Source organism: Vanellus vanellus, assembly GCF_965231255.1.
Source record: "Vanellus vanellus genome assembly, chromosome: 6".
In the NCBI taxonomy this organism is placed as follows: Eukaryota; Metazoa; Chordata; class Aves; order Charadriiformes; family Charadriidae; genus Vanellus; species Vanellus vanellus.
In genome coordinates this window covers 20,324,342-20,346,114 of record NC_138911.1, presented here as the reverse complement: position 1 = coordinate 20,346,114, position 21,773 = coordinate 20,324,342, and the positions used below count along the sequence as shown (strand labels likewise).

Sequence of the window (21,773 nt, the reverse complement as noted above, 5' to 3'; positions counted from 1 at the left end):
TTCTTAAACATTAGTGTTTACCTCAAAAATGCAGTTGTCTGGCATTAAACCTTGAGCATTTGACCAAAATAACTATTGGACTGCCTTAGTACTGTGTGGTATGTCTGCAAACCAAAATGGAACTTAAAATAATTAGCTCGGTACTTCTTTTAATGTTGGGGGAGAATGTCCAAATGCATACTGAAAAGCTTAATTGTTTGCTTGTATGCCACAGCTCCACTTCATAGAAAATCAGCAAATGACTTGAGAGCGGATGATGGTTCAGGACTTAACACCCAACCGAGTACAGTGCACTCAGGGACCACAGCAAGCAGCTCCATTGCTGGACCTTCAGTTTCCTCTGGGCCGAGCACTCACACCAGACCCTCCTCCTTAAGCTTGTTTTCATCCCCTTTGCCCTCACTGAGCAGGATTGAGCCTGCAGCAAGCCCTGCACAGCCTACATCAGAAAAGGCAACTGTAAAACCAGAATATTCAATGACACCCAGGTCTGTTCAGACTCAGAATATAGCTACTTTGAGCAGGCATGGCTCCAAGTTAGATGAAATGCCCAGATTTAATGGAAACTCTAAAAACTTTGCACCCAGTGACTCATCTTCAAAGCCTCTGAGCTGTAACTTGTATTCTGGCTCAAAAGCTATAACTGTGAGGCAGCCATTGAAACCACCTTCCAAGAGAATTGACATCTTTGAGCTTCCCAGGATACCAAAGATTAAAAAGGAAACCAGCGGCAAGCAGGTGGAGCCAAAACCCACAGGAAGCCAAAGCTGTGACATCCCCAGCTCCTGTATAACTCAGCTGACTGGCAAAGAGAGCACTAATCAGCCAGGAAGGGGTAGCAAGGTGGAAAGTCAGAAGTCAAATGCCAAGGAATCCCAGCAACAAACGCATACAAGCGGGGTGTCTTTTTCTACCAATACGGGCACGTATAGCAGTTCATCACTACTGGGCACTTCAAGGAGCAAAGGCCCAAGCTCTTTCGAGAGTTTTAAAATCAATATTCCTGGAAACGCAGGGCATCCCAGCAGACTGTCTAACCCAGGATTTTGTAACACCTTCCGCCCTGTGGACGACAAAGTGCAACAGAAAGAGAGTCCTTCATCTCTTTTCTCAGTTAAGAAAAAGCAGGTTAAAAGTGAAATATACGATCCCTTTGAGCCAACAGGATCGGACTCGAGTTCAGCATCCAGCAGTCCTGAAAGGCTTGGCTCAGGGATCCCACTAACTAATATTACCAGGACTATTTCCATTGAAAATCCAAAAGTTCAAACGTTTCAAACTGTCCGTCGTTTCACCCCTTACCTGGTAGAAAATATATTTGGATCTGGGGCTGACTCTGATGTACCATCTGTTAATGCAGAGTCTCATGATGACGTCACAGTAGAAAGCAGGATTGTAGAACAGATCTCTGATACAGAGGAACGAGACAATATGGATGATAAAGACTTTCTAAGCAGTCCTTGCACTTCATCTGCTGTTAAGCAAATGTCTAATGCAGAGTGTTTAAAGGAGGAAAGCAGAGAGGGCCCTAATGTGTTCTTTAATGCTGAAGAATTGATTAGACCTAATATTAATGTGAAAGTAGAACCAGACAGTCCCTCAAAGAATGATGGGCAGCAGAAAATCCAAAAGGTAGAACAAACAGAGCGTCAATTGCATTCCAGATCCCGTTCGAACTCCAGTTCCCGAAGCAAGAAGAAGATGAAAAGGAAAAAGGTGCTTGTCAGAAAGCGTAAGAGATCCCGATCAGGGTCTAGGGATAGAGCATACTCCAGGGACCGAAGCTCCAGATCTACCTCGTGGTCAGGTGGAGAAGAGCATAGCAAAACACACACATTGAAACCCAGGAGCAGGAGGTCTTCTACTGACCGTTCCAGCAGTCATGAACGATCTAAAAAAAAGAAAATAAAGGATAAAACCAAGGATAAAAAGGCAAAAACTTCTTGGTCTAGGGAGAGAAGGAAATCTAGGTCACGTTCAGGTAGTCCTGGAAGTACTTCTGAGTTTTATGAAAATAGGAAAAAGAAAAGACGGTCTCGATCAAGATCAAGGCGGAGGGAACGTTCCCGGTCAAATAGCATTGAGAGGACTAAAAGGCGGAAACACAGGAGAGACAAAAGCTATGAGAGGTATGATAAAGATAGTAGCTTGAGGTCAAGGGACAGAAAGAGGTCGAGATCCAGATCTCGGGAGAGGAGAAAGTGGAGATCTCGGTCTCGGTCTGCATCTCGATCTCGGGAGCACAAAAGCAGCAAATCAAAGGAAAAAAGAACACGATCAAGATCACGTTCCAAAGAAAGAAAACACAGATCAAAAGAGACCTCGCTTCCTCCTCCACCAGAGAAGGATGAAAAGCCTCCAGTTGAAAATGTGTCCAGGTGTCTGGAGCAACCCCATTCCTTCAAACAAGAGCCAAAGGAGGAGCTAGTACTAGAAGAGCTTTCCATAACCATCCAACCAAATGTCAAGCTTGAGGAGGTACAGGCTGAGACCCCGGCTCAACTGAGAGAGGCTCAAGAAACTATAAAGGTAGAGCCCATCTGTGAGGATACTTCGTTCCCTGTGCCAGAGATCAGAAACATTTGTGTTCCAATAGGCAGTGTGGATTCTTTTGCTGAAACAGAATTAATGAGGAGTAGTGATCCAGCAATGCTTGGTAGCTGTAGCAATACAAACCTTGAAATTACAGTTAAAATAGAAAATACTGCATTATGTCCATCTCTGATGGAACCGCCCCCAAAGAAGGAAGTTATCATGCACACTCCAGCTGAGGCTGCACCAATTCAAAGCTCATCCAAAAGCAAAATAATAGATTGTATGAAGGAGGTTAAAGAGGAGTGCCTTGTGTCAAATGAGAAAACTAGTAATTTCAGTAAGCCGGAAGCGGAGGTGGTACCTCAGGGTCCTGCGTTGAAATCAAAAGCACCAGTGAAAAGAGTTACCTGGAATCTTCAAGAGGAAGAAAGCGGCACACTGACTGCAGCAAAAGTTCCAAGTAAGTTTCTCTTTCGGAAAACAAATAGCAGTTGAAGCAAACTGTACAAGGCTTAGGGTTTCAGTGCCTGGCTAAAACTGGTTGTAGTGTAACAGCTCTGTCATCTGAGCTGGGGTGATCCTGTGGTTTCCAATCCTGAGAGCTGGCATTTTGCACTTGTTGAAATCCTGAGGTGAGTTGTGTTAATGAATTGGAGAGGACATGCTGTCAGCACAGCTCAGCTAGCCAGCAGCAGCTTGTTCGGCCATGAAGCATGTATTGCAACCTGATCTCTGAACTGGCAGCCTGCATTCCACCCTTTCTGCAGTTATCTAGAATGGTTGTTTTGCCTTCAGAATTTATAAATATTTCTCAGAACTAAGGAGCATGACAAATCTCTGTACCTTGCTTCTGTGAGTTTTGCTAAGCCAAAGCTGCTAGAAACAATTTTGCTTGGACCCTGTGCTATGTGTGTTGACAGGGTTGCTTGTGTGGTTCTTGTTGGTTATTCTCATGGAAACCCAGTAAAAAGCAATTGCTTAAGGGGATAAGTCCTCTATTATCAGAAGCTTGAAAATGTTGATGACTGCTAAACAAAATCCTTTTGTAGCTAGCGTTGTTGTTAGATCCTTTTTATTTTAATTTTTTTTAAATACAATTGGCTTTGAATCTTTGACCAATTAGGTTGATTTTGTTCTTAAATGTTTTCTTTTCCTTTTCTTGGGGAATCTAGGGATGTCGTTTTACAAACTTCAGCGAGCAAAAGAAGGGGCCTGGAAAGCAGAGGACTTGAACCAAACGTTAAATCAGGTGCAGTTAAATGAGCCTCCTCCAACCAATTATATGATTCCTGAGCCTATGTTTCCTGATCTAGATTCCTCTCAGGTTGGTTCCTACTCTGGCACCCAAGTATCATGGAAGGCATCCCACCTCATCTGTGCCCTCGTTGTGCAACACCCTCCTCTCATGGCAGAGTTCGCCTTCCTCTGCGTGTGGTACATTTCATATAGCCCATACACCTCAGTGGTCCTCTGATCATTTAATCTCTCAGGTGGTCCTTACAGTTGAAGAAGCACATTTTCTTTTATTCTGTTCTATACATGCAGCTTCTGTTTTCAGCAGTAACTTGTGGAAAGATGGTGCTGTTTGAGAAGCTGCGACCTTCTCCCTGATTGTGATCAGGCTGTAAATTTTGAGCTGGTGGTATTGGTCCACGCTGTCAGTCTGTGCAGCCTACCAGTTAAAAAGTGAGTGGGGCTGGTGCTGGCTCCATGTGCACGAGACCTAGTTCAGTGCCGGGATGTTAGCCTCCCTGATTTAAGCTAGTAATTATTTGCCTGTTTTGAGGGGATAAAAGGTGCTCTGAAAATCCTGATCTGATGCTCTGTCTTGTAATTACAAGCATTTACAGAATGGTATCTGTTTCGCAGGTGTACTGTCAAAATATACCTTTGACGCCACCTCTGCCCTCAAGCCTTCCCCCCTACGCCCCTGTCAGCCAGCCCACGGTTCAGTTTATCATGCAGGGTAGTCTTCCAGCGCTTGGCTGCATGGCAGGACAGAGCCTGACTCCAGAGCCGGGCAGCCTGGCTACTGCATCTGAACCAGGAATCCAAACTGCTTCTGTTGGAAACACAGAAGAAAAGATCAAAGCACCCAAACCTCAAGTGGATAAAATGAAAAACGAGGAAGTGAGTGAATGCTATCAAGTAATAAATGCATAAAATTAATAAGCTGTTTATTTGAACTTCTAAAGTTTGGGGTTTTTTAACTCTGTACTGTATTTTCCCAGCCTCTGTTGTCACTGTTGTTTTTGGTGACTGACTATGCTAACCCAGGTGTGGCAGGCGATCCTTTCTTTGATTGGGTTTTACTCCATTTGATGTTTCCACTTTTTATGGTTTCATCACAATAAGACAGAGAGGGAGTAAAGCATTGAAAATACATTCTTGAAGTTCTGAAACTTTCTTCCTTGAATGTTTGGAAGGGACTTTCCAGAAGCCAGACTCTCCTAATTTCTCTAAACATCTGGTCTTCTCCTTTCCCCTCCAGCTTTGAAGTTAATGTCAATTCTCATAACAGTGCTATAGAGAGGTAGGACTGTATCTTGCTGCTTATCAGCACTAAAAATGCAGAGATAGTAAAATACTTTGGAGGTTTTGCAGTGCTAGTCCCTTGCTGCTGAGTTTTGGGTTTGCTGTACAGACCATCTGCTCTAAGCACAGTGGATGTTACCACAAGAACAAAAACTTCTTGGCCAATTTTATTTTACTTCCTACCACAAAACAAAACAGTAAGATACTTTTCCCATCAAACCTCCGTTTATGAGCAGCAGTTTTTACAAATTTGTTTTGACAGAATATGTTCTGATGTCATCTGTAATCCTTAATTTATAGGCAACTCTGCAATTTTCAGAATGGTTTTAGAGCTACCTATATTTGCAGATGTTACTTGCTGCTTTTAGAATCTGATGCCTTTTGATGTGTGTATGTTTACTTTGGAGCTGTTGGAGGGAAAGGAGGAGACCAAAATTAGTAAGTGGACATTGTAGTCACTTGCTTAAAACACATTTTCTAAGGCACAGAGTAAATGTTACATAAAACAAGGGTTCCTCATAGTGCAAACTGGTATTTGTTTCAAGACTGCAGTTTACAGTAAAGGAAGTCACTTTGGGATTAGCTCTTACTTTGACTGTTGAAATCGTGAAATGAGCATTTTCATTGTTAGAGCATTTCTAAGAAGAATAGATTCAGAAACCATTCCCAAGATAGCACAAGTTAGTGAACTTCTCTTTGCTGTGCAGTACATGAAGAAGCTTCACGTGCAGGAAAGGGCTGTGGAAGAAGTGAAACTTGCTATTAAACCTTTTTACCAGAAGAGGGAGATTACAAAGGAGGAGTACAAGAACATTCTTCGGAAAGCAGTGCAAAAGGTAAGGTGACTCTGTGTTTCACCGTGAAGACGAGGAGCTGTGGAGATAGTTAACTAAGTGGCAGTACTTTGGATTGCACTTCCCGGCTTCAGCAATTACATGCCGTAACTGAGTAGCAGATCTTTGGACTCTGACTAATACTCTGCAGTCTTGTGGTGAAGCAATGGTTGCTTTATGCAGGATTGACTGGTGCCATTGAGAGCTGTCAGATGCTTCCTTTTAAAAGATTGTGTTTTCAGTGGTCCAGAACATTGCTAAGCTTCAGCTGCCTGAGCTGAAATGTTACACGGTATGTGCCTTAGGTGAGAATGGTCAAATATCTCATTAAGAACTTCAGCCAGAATCGACGAGCTGTTTCTGCTAAAGTGAGAAAATACTTTGTGTGTTAATTCCTTGAGCATCTGTGGTGTCCCTGAACTTTGGAAGAGAGCCTTGCAAATTGGCTGATGTTGACTTTTGTCTCAAATCTTAGTGCTGACCAGATCCTGGCTAAAAAAGACCTGATCAGCAGGTAGATGTTGTCTTGTGAGAGCAAGTAATGCTCTTGTGGTCAAGGCAGTTAAATGATACCCTGGAGAACTGTATTCCCTCCCTGCTCTGCATTCTTGCTATCACTGAGAAATTCCATCATAAATCAGAACTCCTGAGATAATGGCTGCAGTTTCACATCTCCTACGTGACCCACGTGAACCTCAAGTGTGGTTTGCAGGAGAGCTGAGCAATACCAGTTCCTGCTGAAGTCACTGTGAACTGTTCTCTGAACGCTGATCGAGTTCTTTGTAGAGTCTGTACTCTTTCTCCCGTATCTGAAAATGGGCCCTGCAAACTGCCAGATTCTTTTAATCTGAGCATCACTTCCTCAAAGTTTTCAGAAAAACAGGAAATCAACGCTTCCATGGTTACCATGTGTTGTGTAAAACTGGCTGGATGGAAAAGCCTGTAGTAAAAATTAATAATTCTGCTTTGAGATGCTTCTGGATTCAATTGGTGCTAAGTAGATAAACCCTGGGCCATTTGTGGAATGCTTAAAGTAAAATATTACTCTTATCCTTGTTGAGTTTTCTGCTTTATGTATCCTGCTATGAGACTCGAGGGCCTATGCAGGAATTATTTCCCCTGGTAAGCTTAGGGCTGCTTTACTGTTTGTCTGTTGCCTGCCTGAACTGTTGTTAGTACTGTTAATTGACCAAATACCTTTTCTAATCCCTTGTAGATCTGCCACAGCAAAAGTGGAGAGATCAACCCCATGAAGGTAGCTAATCTGGTGAAGGCATATGTGGAAAAATACAAACATATGAGGAAACATAAGAAATCTGATGGTGAAGATACACGTGAAGTGGAAAACAGAGCAAGCCACAGCCAGCATGACTTGGACTGAACTTACTCTAGCTGTGAACGCTATGCCAGAGGGAATAGATCTGCAGTTGCATCTCATTGAAAATAAGCAAGATTATAATAGGACTTACCTGCGGAACCTTCTTTTGAATTGTTTCCATATGGGAATGAACTTGGGGTTGTTTGGTTTTTTTTTTTATTACCTACATATGTAGAACTAAATAACAATCAAATGCCTCAGACCAGCAGAGTAATTCGAGGGGAAACACAGAAGAAATTAAAGTTTGGGACTCCCGAATTGCTACAGTTTTCAGGGTTACTTTCATTACATTTTTGGGCTGTGCACCTGTCTTGCTAGAAGTTTGAAACTGGACATCACTTTTCATATACAGTATATTGAGTGCTGTATACTGTTCCCCTTGTGTTTATTTATCAAAATATGGATTGTCTTTAGAAACTTCTGATTTAATACTTGAAATGTTGTATTTTTAGCCCATTCGATGGTGAGCGAAGCTTTACTCGCTCTGTCATTTGGGGATTGCAGAAATGAGCTAACCTTTATAAACTGACTTCAGAAACACTGCTCAAGCCGTGGTGTTTATTTACGTTCTGTTGGAAGTACCTTGTTAGTGAAAAGTTTAATTTTGGGGTGGGAGGCTGTGTTGCACTTCTGTAAATAATGCACTGATGGCTGGTTTTGTGTCTGCCTTTCAGGAAAAAAAACGAAACAAAAAGCAAGCATTGTGAATTTTCAGTAACAAGCTGGAGGGATAAGGTTGAACTGATGTACAAAAGCAGAAATGTGACAGAATTTATAAAGTTATTTTGAATGGTTTTAGTCCTATAGCAGGTGTCATTCATTTGTCGTACAGCTGCCTCTTGCCCTGGCTATTCTGTATAAACCTGCACACTTGGCTCTTGTGTAAGGAATACTGTGTTTCCAGGAGAGGATTGGAGCTGGACAAGTAATTGTTCCTCCTCCTCTGTAGGTGGACTGGTTTTGCTATCAAGAAGCACTTAGAGTGCACTTGGAAACAGCCCTCTTCAAGGATAGTCTTGCTGCTTGTCTTCAAAGAGAAAAGAGGCTCTGTGGGATTAATTTTACAAAGCAAGTAACTGCAGCTTCTATTATTTTTTTTTTTTTTTTTTCCTGGTGAGCGTAAGAAAAGTTACAAATAGCAAGACCTTTGATCCCTTGCTGGCATTCCAAACTTTTCAGTGAACTCTGATTTCGATCATAAGAAAGACTTTTTAAATAAATAAATTATATATATAAAAAAAAAAAAAAAAAAAAAACAAAACAAAACAACAAACAACACCACAGAATAAGTCCCATATACCAGTACTGTCTGGACTGGCAAAACGCTTCACTCCTGTCCTTCGCCATCCTACAAAGCGTTGATGGTTACATGAACAAGAATACTGGTTCTTTCATTCTGTCTACCGTTACAAATAAATCCATCAAATGGTAAGTTGTCCCTTGGGAAAGGCAATGAGAAACATACCTAAAAATGCAATCTCCCACATGTTCTAGAAAACAGTTTTTCTAGTGTACATATATACTACTTGCATATTTGTTTTCTTTTTGGTTGACCATCATGGATCAGATGCTGACACCTGTTTAAGGGAAGAAATCTTATTTATTCAACATGTGCAATAGTTTGGTAGTAGCGTAACCTCTTGTTAGTGTCCTTGCCCTCCTCTGCAACAGTGGTAATGCCAAAAGCTCCTTTAGCAAAGGCAGGGGCGCTGCTGTAAGAAGTTGACTCAGGAGCTACTCTGCCCCAATTTTTGTCTTGTAGGTGACCTCCAAAGCAGCTTTTGGGACATACCCACTGCCCTGGTATTTGGCCAGAGGTGCTTGGGGTGTTGAGAGCTTCTGTGAGGATGGATGGAGAAAGAGAGGGTGGGGTTCCTGGGCAGACCTCGGGGAGGCGGGGAGAGAAATAAGAGTAGGAAACGAAAGGGGGAGGCTGAGCGACCGGGAGGATCCAGCCAGTGTCACGCTGCAGGGCCATGACCCAGCCCAAAGCCTGTGAGTAGCTGCCCCAGCTCTTTGCTGCTTTGGTTCTGAGCAGAGGTTGGAGCCCTTTGACTTGTCTCGCTGATGGTGCTGGAGGAGAGACCGTGCATTCGGGAGAGGGTGAAAGCTTGCTTTCCTGCTGGGCTCATTGCACATCCCAGGTTTAGGTTTTGATGCCAAGAACTGATGATGAGTCGGTCCTGAGCAGGGTGCCTTGCGCAAGGGGAATCCTACTCAGTGTCATCTGGGGAGGAAGTGAAATGAGGGAGAGGAAAGCAAATCGGACTGTGTTTTGTTCTAGTAGTGTGTGATCCACATCCCACATCCCCCTGTCACTCTTCTTGCCTGCAAACCTCTCTGCTCTAAACACCCTCCTTTTGGGAATCTTCTCAGCCACCACCAAGTCCCTTCTTTTGCACCCTGTCCTGCAGGGGACCCCACTATCCCTGTGTTATTCCCTGGTCTCCTGGAGCTGGGAGCATCTCTGTGGGGAATTGCAGCTTGTATCTGGAGCTGGGGGAGGATGTGAGAGAGGAAGTGTCTGAACTTGCTAGCCTTGGCCTCAACACATCTCCCTAGCTGCGGTCAAGAGCTGGAGGGGGGGGCTGGGCAAGTGATTTGGAGAGCAGGTCTCCCCCTGATATCTGCTCTGCCCTGCGAGCTGGTTGCTGGGATTAGAAACCTGCTGGTTTGGGGGTAAATGCATTTGTTGCTGGAGATGTCACAGTGCTGTAATGAGAGCAAACCTGTTACCGTGACAGTTGGCCTACAGGTCAATGTCTGGTAGGCACCATTTCTTCCTGTGCCTTCAGGTGCAGGGAAGATCCTTGTGCCTCGGCTTTGGTTCCTCTCTTGAGAGGACACAGGAGCTGCTCGAACAGCAGCTGTGGTTGTGCTGTTCAACCAGCTCCTTTGTTTTGCTTCTACTTTGCCTTGCTGGCCAAAATGCTCCCAAAGTTGGGCAGAGGTCAGGGGAAGAAATGGTCTGCGACCCCAAGGGTGACAGGCTCTCTTAACCACCTTCCCTGTCGCATGCGTCCAGGTCAGCAGCAGGAGGACAGTTTGCGTGAAGTCACTCTCTCTACTCAGAGGCTGCGCTTGCTGCCTCCATCAGTCCTGAGCAATCCCGTGCTGGAGAGCCTTAACCTCGACAGGAACAAGCTCAGGAGCATCACAGGCATTTCTAAGCTTTGCAATCTGAAGAAGCTCATACTGTCCAAGAATGAGATTGTGGACTTTCCCAATGAAATCCAGAGCCTGGTCTATTTAGAGAAGCTTGAGCTGAATCAGAACCAAATCCGGGTCATCCCAGAGGGGGTATTCTCCCATCTCCCCAGGCTTAAACACTTGCGGCTGAACAACAACCGTCTCAGTGCCCTCCCCAGGGACCTGGCAGCTTGTCAAGGCAGCCTTCAGTACCTCAACATCTCCAACAACCTGTTCCGGACCTTTCCCCAGCCTGTCCTGCAGCTGGCACACTTACAGGAGCTCCATGTGCAGAATAATGCCCTTCGCCAGCTGCCCAAAGAGCTCTTCCAGGGGCAGTCCCTGAAAATGTTCAAAGCCAATGGGAACCCCCTCCGGGAGCCGCCCAGTGAAGTGTGCGCTGGTGGCATTCAGCAGATTCGGAATTACTTCAACCAGCTTCAACACAATTTGGGGCAGGAGGATAAGAGAGTCAAGACCATGTTTCTGGGGGCCTCGCTGGCAGGGAAGTCCACCATCTGCAAAAGCCTGAAGCAAGGGCAAACCAAACTGGTGCCCAAAGAAGAGCGAACAGTTGGGATAGAGATCAGCGAGTTCCGGATTGAGGACTTCACGTTTCTCTTCTGGGACTTTGCCGGCCAGCTGGAGTACTACGTGACTCACCATGTGTTCATCACCCCACAGGCGCTTGTCATCCTTGTCATCAATCTCCACATGTAAGTGCTGAGCTAGTTTGGATTCAAAGTGGAACGGGAGAAGAAAAAAGGGGCTGGGGAGGCTTTCCCTGCACGGGTTCACACCACTTCCACTGGACCATGATGCCTGGTCTTCTCACCACTGGAGTAGCTAGCTCTCCCTCTCCCTCTTTTTGCAGATCACTCTTTTAATTAAGCCACTAGATCTGTCATCGCCTTACCAAAGTCCTCTGTTTTGAGGGGTTAGATAAGCATTAACTCTTTATGTGATGATTGTTCCCCATCTGAATGCCTTTGCTTTATGCCTTGGAAATACGTCTATGAGCCCTCCTGTATCTTGTGGTGCTCCCTGAACATGGAAGGAGCATCAGGCTTGGGCTTTGTGGTACAGAGGGATGCTCCCATCTACAGCAGGGATGGACTGTGCTGCACCCTGTAGCTTTAACTGGCTTAGTTTAAGGATGGAAAACTTAAGGATGACCTTGGATATGACCCATAATAGCTTAAGAGATCTGAGCTCTTCTCCATTAAGCCCCTGGGACCGTACAGGGTGCATGGTCAGGCCTGTCCTGGTGGAAGTTTGCTGGAGATCCAGAGGGTTAGACATGAATTTGGGATTTTGTTTCTCTCCTTCCCCAGGTACCAAACTAATGACAAGACTTTCAAGGACCTCGTCGGTTTCTGGATCAACAACCTGTCCATGCGAGTTCCAAACTCGGTAGTGCTTCCCGTGGGAACCCATGTGGATTGCTGTCAGGAGGAGGAGGTGGAAGAGAAGAGGCGTGACATCATGGCCAAGATCACGGCCATGCTGGTGGAGAGAAAAAGCAACCTCGCTCACTTCATCAACAACCTCGAGGGCAGCGAGGAGCCTGAGTTTTACGTGGACCAGTGGGAGAGGCTGAAGGAGATGGAGAGCTGCACCTTAACCGTAGGGCTGAGATTATTGTGGTTCTTTGCTGCCTGTGATCACCCTGTTGTCTTTGGCAGCATGGCATGCTACTGGTGATGGTGAACCAGTGCTAATGAATCAGGCCACTACTGCAGCTGCTCCTAAGGGCAGGGGTGGACATGGTAACCCCTGGCTGGGACCTGCTGGGTCCTTGTCCCTGCTTGATGATGGGAGTCTTCTGTGGTTTGTAGCAAGTGCCTGGGGAGGAGTGCGAGGGGGCTTTTACCATCCCCAGATGATTTTCTGGGAACTGCTGCAACACAAAGGTGTGAAGGAAAGCGCCCTCAAAGTGAGCCAGCAGTGTGTCCCATCCTTGGTGACCTTCTTGGCATTAGGTTCCTCCTTGACCTCGCAGGCTAAAAGACTTCTCTGGATGTGCTTTTGGCAGGTGTGTGCTTTCTCTCTTCCAGATCTTAAACTTAGTTGCTGTCAACTGCACAGATCACCGTGATATCAAAAAGCTTGAGTCCACTATTCTGGAGCATGTGAAGAATGAAGAGCTCTTCCCTGAGGTTGTTCGAGTGCTGCCGCCCATCTACAGGCAGGTGGAAGCTGCCATCGTAGATATTGCACAGAGTGAGGAGATGGCAGATCATGGTGAGTGGTCCCTCACCCCCACTGCACCTTCCTGGGAGGACTTGCTATCCTGCGGCTGGGATGGGCTCTCCAGTGCTTGCTGCACCTTCTGACCCCACTCACGTGTTGTGGTGTCACTGCTGAAGACCTTGCAGTGTTATTATTGGAGCATTAGTTGCTACTACCCAGCTCTGTCATTTTGAGCATCTGCCCACAAGGCAGGTGCCTAGGGAAAAGCATAGGAAAAGGCCAAGTATTTCTTCACCAGGAGGCTCTGCCAACATGTACCAACCTGTGGCTGGATGTACCCTGAGCTGGCCATGTTGTCTGGTTTGTTTCTTTCCAATAACATTGCTCTTCCTCCCCTTTGCCCTTTATAAGCAATTAAACAATCTTGCAGGAAGGAGCTCCACGGCTTTAATGCTTCTGCGTGATTTCCAAACCTATGTCCTGAGAACTTTATTTAATGGTCTCTACCCCTCCCTAGCCCCTTCTCCATGTCTCCTGTGACTTAGCCGGCAGGCTTGGCTCCTCGCTTATGTACCTAAAGCAGGTGTGAATACGACCAGTGCCTGGTGTCATCTCTGGCTCCCCTGTTCACTGTAGGATTAGTGGATGAGGAGCAAATGCTTTTCTTTTCTGGAGATAAGCCAGGTTTTGTTGCTTGTCTTGCTGCATGACTAAATGACAATCAGGTTTAACTGCCAATCTGAGGTTTTCTGGTTGGAAACAAATCTGGTCTCTCAAACAGTGAAAAAAAAACAGTATTAGCTTCATTTTTCAGATGCTCTGTTGAGGTCCTGACAGGCTGTTGGCACCACTGAGGCAAGGCAAGACCATGGGAGATGCAGGGTGGCAGTGGGACAGCTAAGGATGGGCAAAGCATTTTGGGCCACAGTCACCGAGCATTGCACTGGTCCCACCTGCTCCCCCAGGGACAGCATGGGTGACACTGGGTGCTGCCGGTGTTTGTTGGCTCTCTAAAGCACCCTGCCTCGGAATGCTGGTGTCTGAGAGATGTGTGCTGAGCTCCCATGTCTCCCTCTAGGCATGATGGACCTTCAGTACCTGCTCAGCAAACTCTCCCAGTGCAAGCACCTGGCTAATCTGGGCAGAGAGCTTCTCCAGGACATCTTGCGGTACCTCCACCGCATTGGGCTTGTCGTGTGGTATGAGGAAATCAAGCACCTGGAAAGCACTGTTTTTCTCCAGCCTACCTTCCTAATAACTATGTTCAAGGTGAGCATGGGGAACAGGACCATCTTCTCTGCAGGGCCCAAGCTCTGCAGCTTTGCTCGGCTCCTCTCAGTGCTGCTTCTTCTCTCCTCTTCCCACCCAGCTCCTTGTGAGGTACCGCCTAGTCCAGCAGCTCGAGAGCATCTCTGTGGACACGCTGATTGGGGAACATGCCACCATCAGAGACAGGTCCAACTGGGTGTGGACCTTCAAGTCAAAGGCAATGCTGTGCCACCGAGCCGTGCGTGCCTTGGTGAAGCACCAGCTCTTTTCGGAAGGGATGTGGGAGGTCTTTGAGGAAATAATGGGACACAGGCCCCACAGCGGGAGAGGGAAGCTCTTCAGCCTCCTGGAGCACTTTGAGCTCTGCCTGGAGGTGCATCACACCAAAGCACTCAACCCACAGGCCAGTGAGTTTGTGCCTGGGAAGCCATGGGAGACAACACGGGGCCAAGGCGAATCCTGGTACTTGTTCCCAACCTATCTGAACCAGACAGAAGAGGTCTCTGAAGTGTGGGGAGGAGATCACTCTGAGGACCTCCACATCCGTGCCTACTTCTCACCTGAAATACCTGAGGGTTTCTTTCAGAGGTAAGCAGCAGTTTCCAGCCCTCAATGAGGTTGTGCGGTTTGGAGTTTGCTCAGTGCAGCACCAGTATGTCTGTCAGCAAGCCCTTGGCTGTTGAGACCGTTATCAGCTGAGGTATAAGGCTGAGACTCAGGAGATCAGGGCAGCTTCTCAGCTCTGCCACAGAGCCTTGGATGAACCATTGAACTGCCCATTGGACTGCCCTGGATGAACCATTTTGATGTTTGCTGCCTGGATGTGAGCAAGGGCCATCGGTCCTTCTGGTTCACCTGTCATCTGGGATGGTTTTTAGCTAGTTTGTGTCCATCCAGACAGTCAGCGGTCTTGCAGTCCCACATGAGGATGGTTCAGTTTCTACAGGCACTGGGACTGTTCCAGTTTCTGAGAGGTCTCCTGTCCTTGTGGGGTTTTCAACTTGCACCCAGAGTTTTATCTGATGGCCAACTCTGGAAGCAGCTGTTGGCTTAAGAGGCTGCTCCTGCTGCTTGAATTCTCAGTAGGGCAGGGTCCTCATTTGGTGACTGCCTCTGTTTCTGCTGAAATTTGGTTCATATTTTTCAAATCCACCTGGTGCCATGCTTTCTCCCAGTGTTAGAGATACGCAGGGAGGAGGGTGGTGAAAGCCGTGAGCAATCTCCTTGCAGGTTCCTGGTGAAAGCTTGCTCCTTCTACTCCACGCACTGGGTGGCCAAGGCAACCTGCCTGCTCATATGCAATGGCAAACCTCTGCTGATCAAAGAGAATAACCAGAGGGCCTACAGCTACCTGGAGCTCCGGTGCAGAAAGCCAGCAGGAAGGACAGGTAAGGTTCCCTGATCTTTATTTCAGGACGCCCAACCACGTGTCTCTCCTTAGCTTCTCACTGCCACCTCCACTCTTCTGGGTAGAGCGTCCCAGAAGCCTCTGCCACATGTCCTAGTCTGGCCAGGGTCCACTAGCAGTTCAGTTAAAGATTTCCCCTTTCTCCATGCAACCTGGTCAGGATTCCTCCCAAGGTATCACATGAAAGCGGAAAGTCAAGTTTTCAGTCTTCTCATGGAGAAAATGGGTCACACTTCCCCATAAGGTCCCAGAAGAGTACAGCCTCAGGTTGGGTCTCCAAGTGATGAGCAAAAGGGCCATCCCTGTTGGGGAACTCTTCCAACATATGTTTAAATTCCCTTTGAAAGCTGATGGGCCTCGGTTAACTTGAGAAATGGAGCTTGTCCAACTGTCTGGCTGTGGCCTGGTGGGCTAGAAGTGATGCGTGCATCACCACAGCATCTCCTGGGCTGCCACAGTTGCATGGTTGTAAGTGAAATGTTCTCCTTTTGCCTGGAAGGTTTCCAGTTTGCCTGGGACTTCCTCATGGCAGTTGTGTTCATCGTCCAGAAGCTCGCTGAGGAGTGGCCAGGGCTGCATGTGTGCGTGAAGACACCCTGCCGAACGGCTGGCTGTCCCGCTGAGCTCATCTGGCCAGACATGGATGGCACAAACACCATGTATGTACACGCTGTGCCCCTCCAATCCAAGGGCTGGAGCTGGGTGGTTGCTACTGCAAGGCTGGTGGGGCTGGTCAGCTTCTAAAAGCCATGTGAGACTAGTTGCAAAACTCACCGGGTACTATGTTGCCTTTCTCCTGACTGTAGTAGTTCACGTCTCATGTGGTGTTAGCATTTACTTGTGTGGGAAATTCGAGCTTGGAAAGACAGGTGAAAAAGTTGAGACTCTAGGGCTCAGGCACATAATGTCCATTCTGGCCAGGTGCCAACATGTTCCCTGTTTCATGAAGAGCTGAAGGTGCTCAGGTACCTGGTAAAGCAGCAGCCATCCCACCAAAAGCAGAACCTCGGGTCAGGGTGGGAAGAAGGAGCCTCTGCCATCTCCTTGGCATCGTCTTCCATGGGAAGTGCTGAGGGACTCCTGCTCCTTCTACTTCTTGGGATTTTTTCCTCGACAGGACGAAGGAAGATGTTAAAACCTGTGGGACATGCGGGCACCGCTTTGGTGCAGAGCTGCTCCTGCCCAAAGGTGAACCAAGTGGTCCTGAGTTTACACCACAACCATGCTCGGCGGGGAGGAGGGTTGAGGGTTTCATGAAGCTGACATGTTGATGGTGTCCCCCTCCATCCCTACAGTGCCCAGACAGCTGGAGGAGCGCCCAGCGCAGCCCTCTGCTAACTATTATGTGACAAGCTATGGGACCACCACCTTTGGGACCAGCAGCATCCATGTCAATCACCAGGTAAGCAGGCTGCCACTTCCCCTTGCCCAGGGTCCAACACTGATGGCCAGGCTCATCCTCTGCCCTTACTCCTAAAATGAAGGGGTGCAGCTGCTCCCAGCCTGGGGAGGGAACACCTCATCTTTGGGCATTACCACACTCCTCCCTGAGATACCACCACCTCTGTGCCTCACAGCTGAGCTCTGGGTGCTTAGTGTTGTAGCTACTGCCTTATTTTTCCAGAACATCTCAAGTGAGTAACTCTGAGCCAGCGGAGAAGCGCTCACCGAAGAAAGCATTATTTTTGTTTAGCTAAAGCCAAGCTGTCCTCAACACGCATTGCTTGCAAGCCATGTTTGCAACCTTAACGCATGGAAATAAATGCATCTCTTCATGCATGGGAATTCACCTCATTTACACAAATGTAAGGGGGTGAAGGTGCTGACAAGCACTCCGGTACAAGCCCGCTGCCAGCAGGGGCTTTACTGGGACAAGGCTGGCTACAGACCCCCATGGTTTTGGGTGACTGGGGGGGGGGGGGGGGGGTGAAGGTCTCAGACTGATAGTGGAGGCAGATGTCTGGGCAACATCAGTAAGCACGAAGCACCTTTCTATACATATATATTTAAACTTAGAAAACTTGAGAAAATAACTCTGCAAATGACCCCACGCCCCAAAAAACACGTTAGCAACCGACAGAGGGGACAAGCAATGTGTCAGCTCTGGGACCGGCCAGTGAAGCTGTCCTTGGAGCTGGGGTGGAGGGAGCAGAAGAGAAAAGATCCCCAACATAAGTATCCCACCAATCTCATAAGTTCCTGTGGGAATGCCAGTTTGAATGGTCCCCGATGCCCCTTGATCCCCCACTGGCTGCTGCCTGTCCAGGGTGGGGGGCCAAGGGGAGCAGGGTGGGTGGGGGGTCAGTCCATCTGCATGGTGTACTGCTCGATGAGCTCGAAGAGGCTGAAGGAGTTGGAGAGCTGTAGGCTGACGGTGCCGCTGTTGAGGGAGGAGGCTCCTTCCTGCAGCACCTGCTCATACCAGTACTCACAGAACTTGGGCACCAGCTGCGGCAGCAAACCATCAGGGTTACGGGCAGGGTTAGGGGCAGCTGCCTGATCTGGCTGCGATGCCCTGCATGGCCCTGTCCTCCTAGAGCAGAGGAAGGAGGTGTGCGGGGCCCTCTATATCTCACCCAGCCCCTGAGTGTCCCCATCCCTGGGCAGCTGCCTCCCACCCCATCCTGCCCAGCCCCCAAGTTGGCCCTCCCTGGACGCCAGGCCCCCAAGGGTCCCCTCTCCAGGCACCTGCCTCCCCATATTTACCCCACTCCCCAAGGGTTCCCCTACCTGGACACCCACTTCCCCCCCATCCCCAAGCCCCCAAGGGTCCCACTCCTTGGACATCTAGCCCCTGCCCCCATCTCCCCTGTTCTCTAAGGGCCCCCTCTCCCCTGTCAGTCAGTTGCCCCATCTCTCCCAGCACTCAAGGTATCCCCTTGTTGGGTACCCAGATCCCCATCTGCCCCAGACCCCGAGCGTCTCCCTCCTTGGGCACCCAGACACTCATCTCCCCTGGCCCCTGAGGGTTCCCCTCCCTGGACACCAAGGAACCACAGTCTCCCCTTGACCCCAAGGATCCCCCTCCCCAGGCACCCAGACACCCATCTCCCCTGGCCCCCGAAGGTCCCGCTCCTCAGGCACCCACACCACATCTCTCCCTGGCCCCTGAGGGTCCACCCTGCTTGGGCTCCCAGACCTCCATCTCACACAGACCTCCAGGGTCCCCCCTCCTCAGGCACCCAGAACCCCCCCATCTCCCCTGGCCCCCAAGAGTCTCCCCCTCCCTGGGCAGCAGTGGGACAGGGGTGGATGTTGGCCCCTTGACCTTGACTAGGATGAGCTTGGACTCCTTGGGCTTGTCCTTGGAGAAGAACTGCCCGAAGCAGAGGTAGATGGTGAAGTCAGGGGATCGCTGCCTTTGGCCGTTGCGGAAGTCCCTCAGCTCTGTGAGGGGAGACAGGACTCAGTTTTGGAGTGAGCCTGGGGGACATGGAGGGGCTGGGAGGGTTCAGATGCTTGTGACATCCTGGAGCTGGCTCCCACAAGCCCCAAAACCAGGCTGGGGAGGAGGGGGAACGGGACAAGGGGACGGAGGTGGGGGGATGGACACACAACACACTCCTGCCCACCTGTGCAAAACTCATTGAAGTCAAATATGGGGGTTTCCTGATCCCGGCAGAGCATGTTGGGTGGAGGGTCCTCGACGCCCTCAAGCTGCTGGGACAGGGCCCAGAAGACCTTGCACTTCTTCAGGCGGGTGGCGAAGAGCTTGCTGGCACGTTGCTCCAGCTGCAGCCTCGCGCCGCCCAGCAGCTTCTCGGTGAAAAGCCGCTGCTTGCTGTCGGCCAGCTCGGCGGGGCTTGGGAAGTGCACCAGGCGCCCAGGGTGCAGGGCCACCTCTGGGTTGGAGGGCTGGTATGCCAGCAGGCACTGGCTGCCCCTCACCTCCTCCTGGTGGCAGAGCTTCCCCCGGTAGTAGATGCTGATGTCCAGGATGGGGATGATGCCATCTGCACCAGGCAGCGATCAGCAGCAGCATTCCCCAAACCCAAATGCTACCCCTCCCCAAAATGCCCCCTAAGCATTAATAACTATTAATAATTATATATAATATTATTATTATAAAATTACTTATAGCTATAATTAATAACCCTCACCTGTGTTATCCTCTGGAGGTGGTGGTGGTGGTGGCACAGGGCTGGCAGTGGGGGCAAAGAGCATCGCCTCCCCTGGGGATAGCACAGGAACTGTGACCTCTGGCAAGTGGCACGGCAGTGGCATGGGCCCTGCGGCAGGAGATAGGCAGCATTGGCATCATGCTTCAGGGTGTAGCAGGGTGGGGGTTGCTTTGGCATGGAGTGCAAGTGGCAGCACCCTGGCCTCTTCCCACCCCGTTACAGCATTTCCATGCCTGGGACTGGATCACATCCCACAGCACCCACCGTGGCCCTCCAGCAGCATGGGGTCTGAGGGGCTGTAGGTGCCCAAGGAGGGCTGCTGCACCATGGGCACCCACTGCTGACACGCCGGCGGCAGAAGGCAGTTGCTTTGGTTGGGATCTGGGTGAGGCTGAAGCAGGGTGTCCTGGTGGCAGGTGTCCACTGCAGAGAAATCACCAGTGGGAAGGAGCTGGGGTCACCCACCCATGGTGTCACCTACCCTGCACCCCACAAGCAGGGATGGTCTCACCTGCAGGTAGCCAGGATGGGGTCGAGGGACCAGCATCACGGGGGGAGATGTTGCACTGCTGCAGCACCCACTGCAAGTCCTCCATCACTGTGGTCTGTGCGGGGTTGGTACTACCCACTACCTCCGGCTGCTGCTGGTCCACTGCAGGGTCAGGGCTCTCATAATCTCCCTCCTTGCCATGCCAGAGGGTGTCTGGAAGGAGAGCAGCATGAGCAGGGTGCCCTGAGATCACCTGTCCCAGCCCTCAAAACAGCCCTCCCATGGGGCAAGGCTCACCTGGGGCAATGGCGAAGATCTTGTGTGGATCATCACCACACTTGGAGTGGTCCTCCAGCAGCACGAACATGTGGGTGCTCCTCAGGGCACAGCGGAAGTTGGTCTTCCACTTAGCTGGGTCCTCAGGGCACCCCTCATATCGCCCACTCGCCTTTGCCCAGGCCTGGGGGGTGCAGGGGCGGGGTGAGTATGGGGACCCTGGCTCCATGAGCATGGAGGTTTCAGGGATGCCTGGTCTCTCTCTCCCCGCCTTCCCGGTTCCCACATTCCACCCACTCTGAAGACCTCAAAGTTGCTGCTGGTCATTCCCCCATCCCACCCACCTTGAATACCTTGAACTTGCCCCTGGTCAGCTACCATCCCACCCACCTTGAAGACCTCAATGTTGCTGCTGCTGACACCCCATTCCACCCCCCTTGACAACCTCAATGTGGCTCCTGGTGACCCCCCCCATTCCACCCACCCTGAAGACCTTGAGTTCATTGTTGGTCAACCCCATCCTACCCACCTTGAAGACCTTGAGCTCACCCCTGGTCAGGTCCCATCCCACCCACCTTGAAGACCTCGAGCTCACCCCTGGTCAGGTCCCATCCCACCCACCTTGAAGACCTCAAGTTTGCTGATGATGACGCCCCGCCCCCTCCCCCCCATCCCACCCACCTTGACAACCTCAGTGTTGCTGCTGGTGATGTCCCCATCCCACCCACCTTGAAGACCTTGAGTTCATCGTTGGTCAACCCCATCCTACCCACCTTGAAGACCTCGAGCTTATTGCTGGTGACCCCCATCCCACCCACCTTGAAGACCTCCAGGTTGCTGCTGGTCAACCCCATCCTACCCACCTTGAAGACCTCGAGCTTATTGCTGGTGACCCCCATCCCACCCACCTTGAAGACCTCCAGGTTGCTGCTGGTCAACCCCATCCTACCCACCTTGAAGACCCTGAACTCACCCCTGGTCAGCTCCCATCCCCCCCACCTTGAAGACCTCCAGGTCGCTGCTGGTGACATCCTTCCTGGCATTGTGTTTCCAGGGGACGCGGAAGATCCTGTGTTCCGGGTCGATCCAGCACAGTCCCCGGTAGTTCCCGCTGCTGACGGCGCTCAGCAGCCAGGGCCCGAACCGCAGCTTCTGGGTCTCCCTGCGGAAGCGGGGCCGTCACCGGGAGGGAGCCGGGGCCACCCGGGGAGGGCCGGGAGGCAGATGCTTACCCCTCGTTCGGCGGCGCTGCCATGGTGCTGCGGGGTCCCCAGTCCTGCAGGACCCGGGGCGGGTGGGTGACCTCTGCTCGGGGCGCAGCCACCTCCCGCCCGGCCCTTTTATCCGCCCCTTCCACCCGCGTCCGGTTTCCTGGAAAACACGTGACCCTTCCGAAAGTGAAAGTGTCGCCGGCGGCCACCCCCGCCGCGTGGCTGTGTGTGTGTGTGTGTGTGTGTGTGTGTGTCACGCACACCGGTCCCAGTGATGCGCCCGAAGGGATGCTCTGGCCCCAGCCTGGTCCACCCCCCGGGGGATGCTGGCTGCA

General features: G+C 50.0%; 3 protein-coding genes across 3 annotated transcripts in view; 2 read left to right on the top strand and 1 right to left on the bottom strand.

Moving 5' to 3' along the window:
* PHRF1 (PHD and ring finger domains 1) overlaps positions 1-8,075 on the top strand; it is a 32,390-nt gene extending 24,315 nt beyond the window's left edge. The window contains exons 14-18 of the mRNA XM_082485939.1: positions 215-2,995; positions 3,708-3,784; positions 4,405-4,665; positions 5,778-5,906; positions 7,120-8,075. Of these exons, the coding sequence (XP_082342065.1) occupies positions 215-2,995; positions 3,708-3,784; positions 4,405-4,665; positions 5,778-5,906; positions 7,120-7,284 (3,413 nt within the window). The 3' untranslated portion in view covers positions 7,285-8,075. The remainder of the gene's footprint in view (positions 1-214; positions 2,996-3,707; positions 3,785-4,404; positions 4,666-5,777; positions 5,907-7,119) is intronic.
* Positions 8,076-8,899: 824 nt separating this feature from the next.
* LOC309673650 (malignant fibrous histiocytoma-amplified sequence 1 homolog) lies at positions 8,900-16,837 on the top strand. Its single transcript, XM_082485499.1, is given in 13 exon segments — positions 8,900-9,188; positions 9,192-9,194; positions 9,198-9,215; positions 9,219-9,276; positions 10,307-11,186; positions 11,805-12,096; positions 12,528-12,714; positions 13,742-13,932; positions 14,033-14,520; positions 15,163-15,320; positions 15,840-15,999; positions 16,458-16,528; positions 16,636-16,837. Coding segments are annotated over 13 exon segments (2,748 nt in total). The 5' UTR covers positions 8,900-9,128; the 3' UTR covers positions 16,818-16,837.
* Positions 16,838-17,329: 492 nt separating this feature from the next.
* IRF7 (interferon regulatory factor 7) lies at positions 17,330-21,566 on the bottom strand. The gene is made up of 9 exons (XM_082485498.1): positions 21,460-21,566; positions 21,227-21,389; positions 20,249-20,411; positions 19,973-20,164; positions 19,726-19,884; positions 19,441-19,569; positions 18,913-19,293; positions 18,609-18,727; positions 17,330-17,788 (listed from the first exon to the last, which is right to left on the bottom strand). The coding sequence occupies exons 1-9, from the start codon at positions 21,480-21,482 to the stop codon at positions 17,642-17,644; spliced, it is 1,476 nt and encodes a 491-aa protein (XP_082341624.1). The 5' UTR covers positions 21,483-21,566; the 3' UTR covers positions 17,330-17,641.
* Positions 21,567-21,773: the final 207 nt, after the last annotated feature.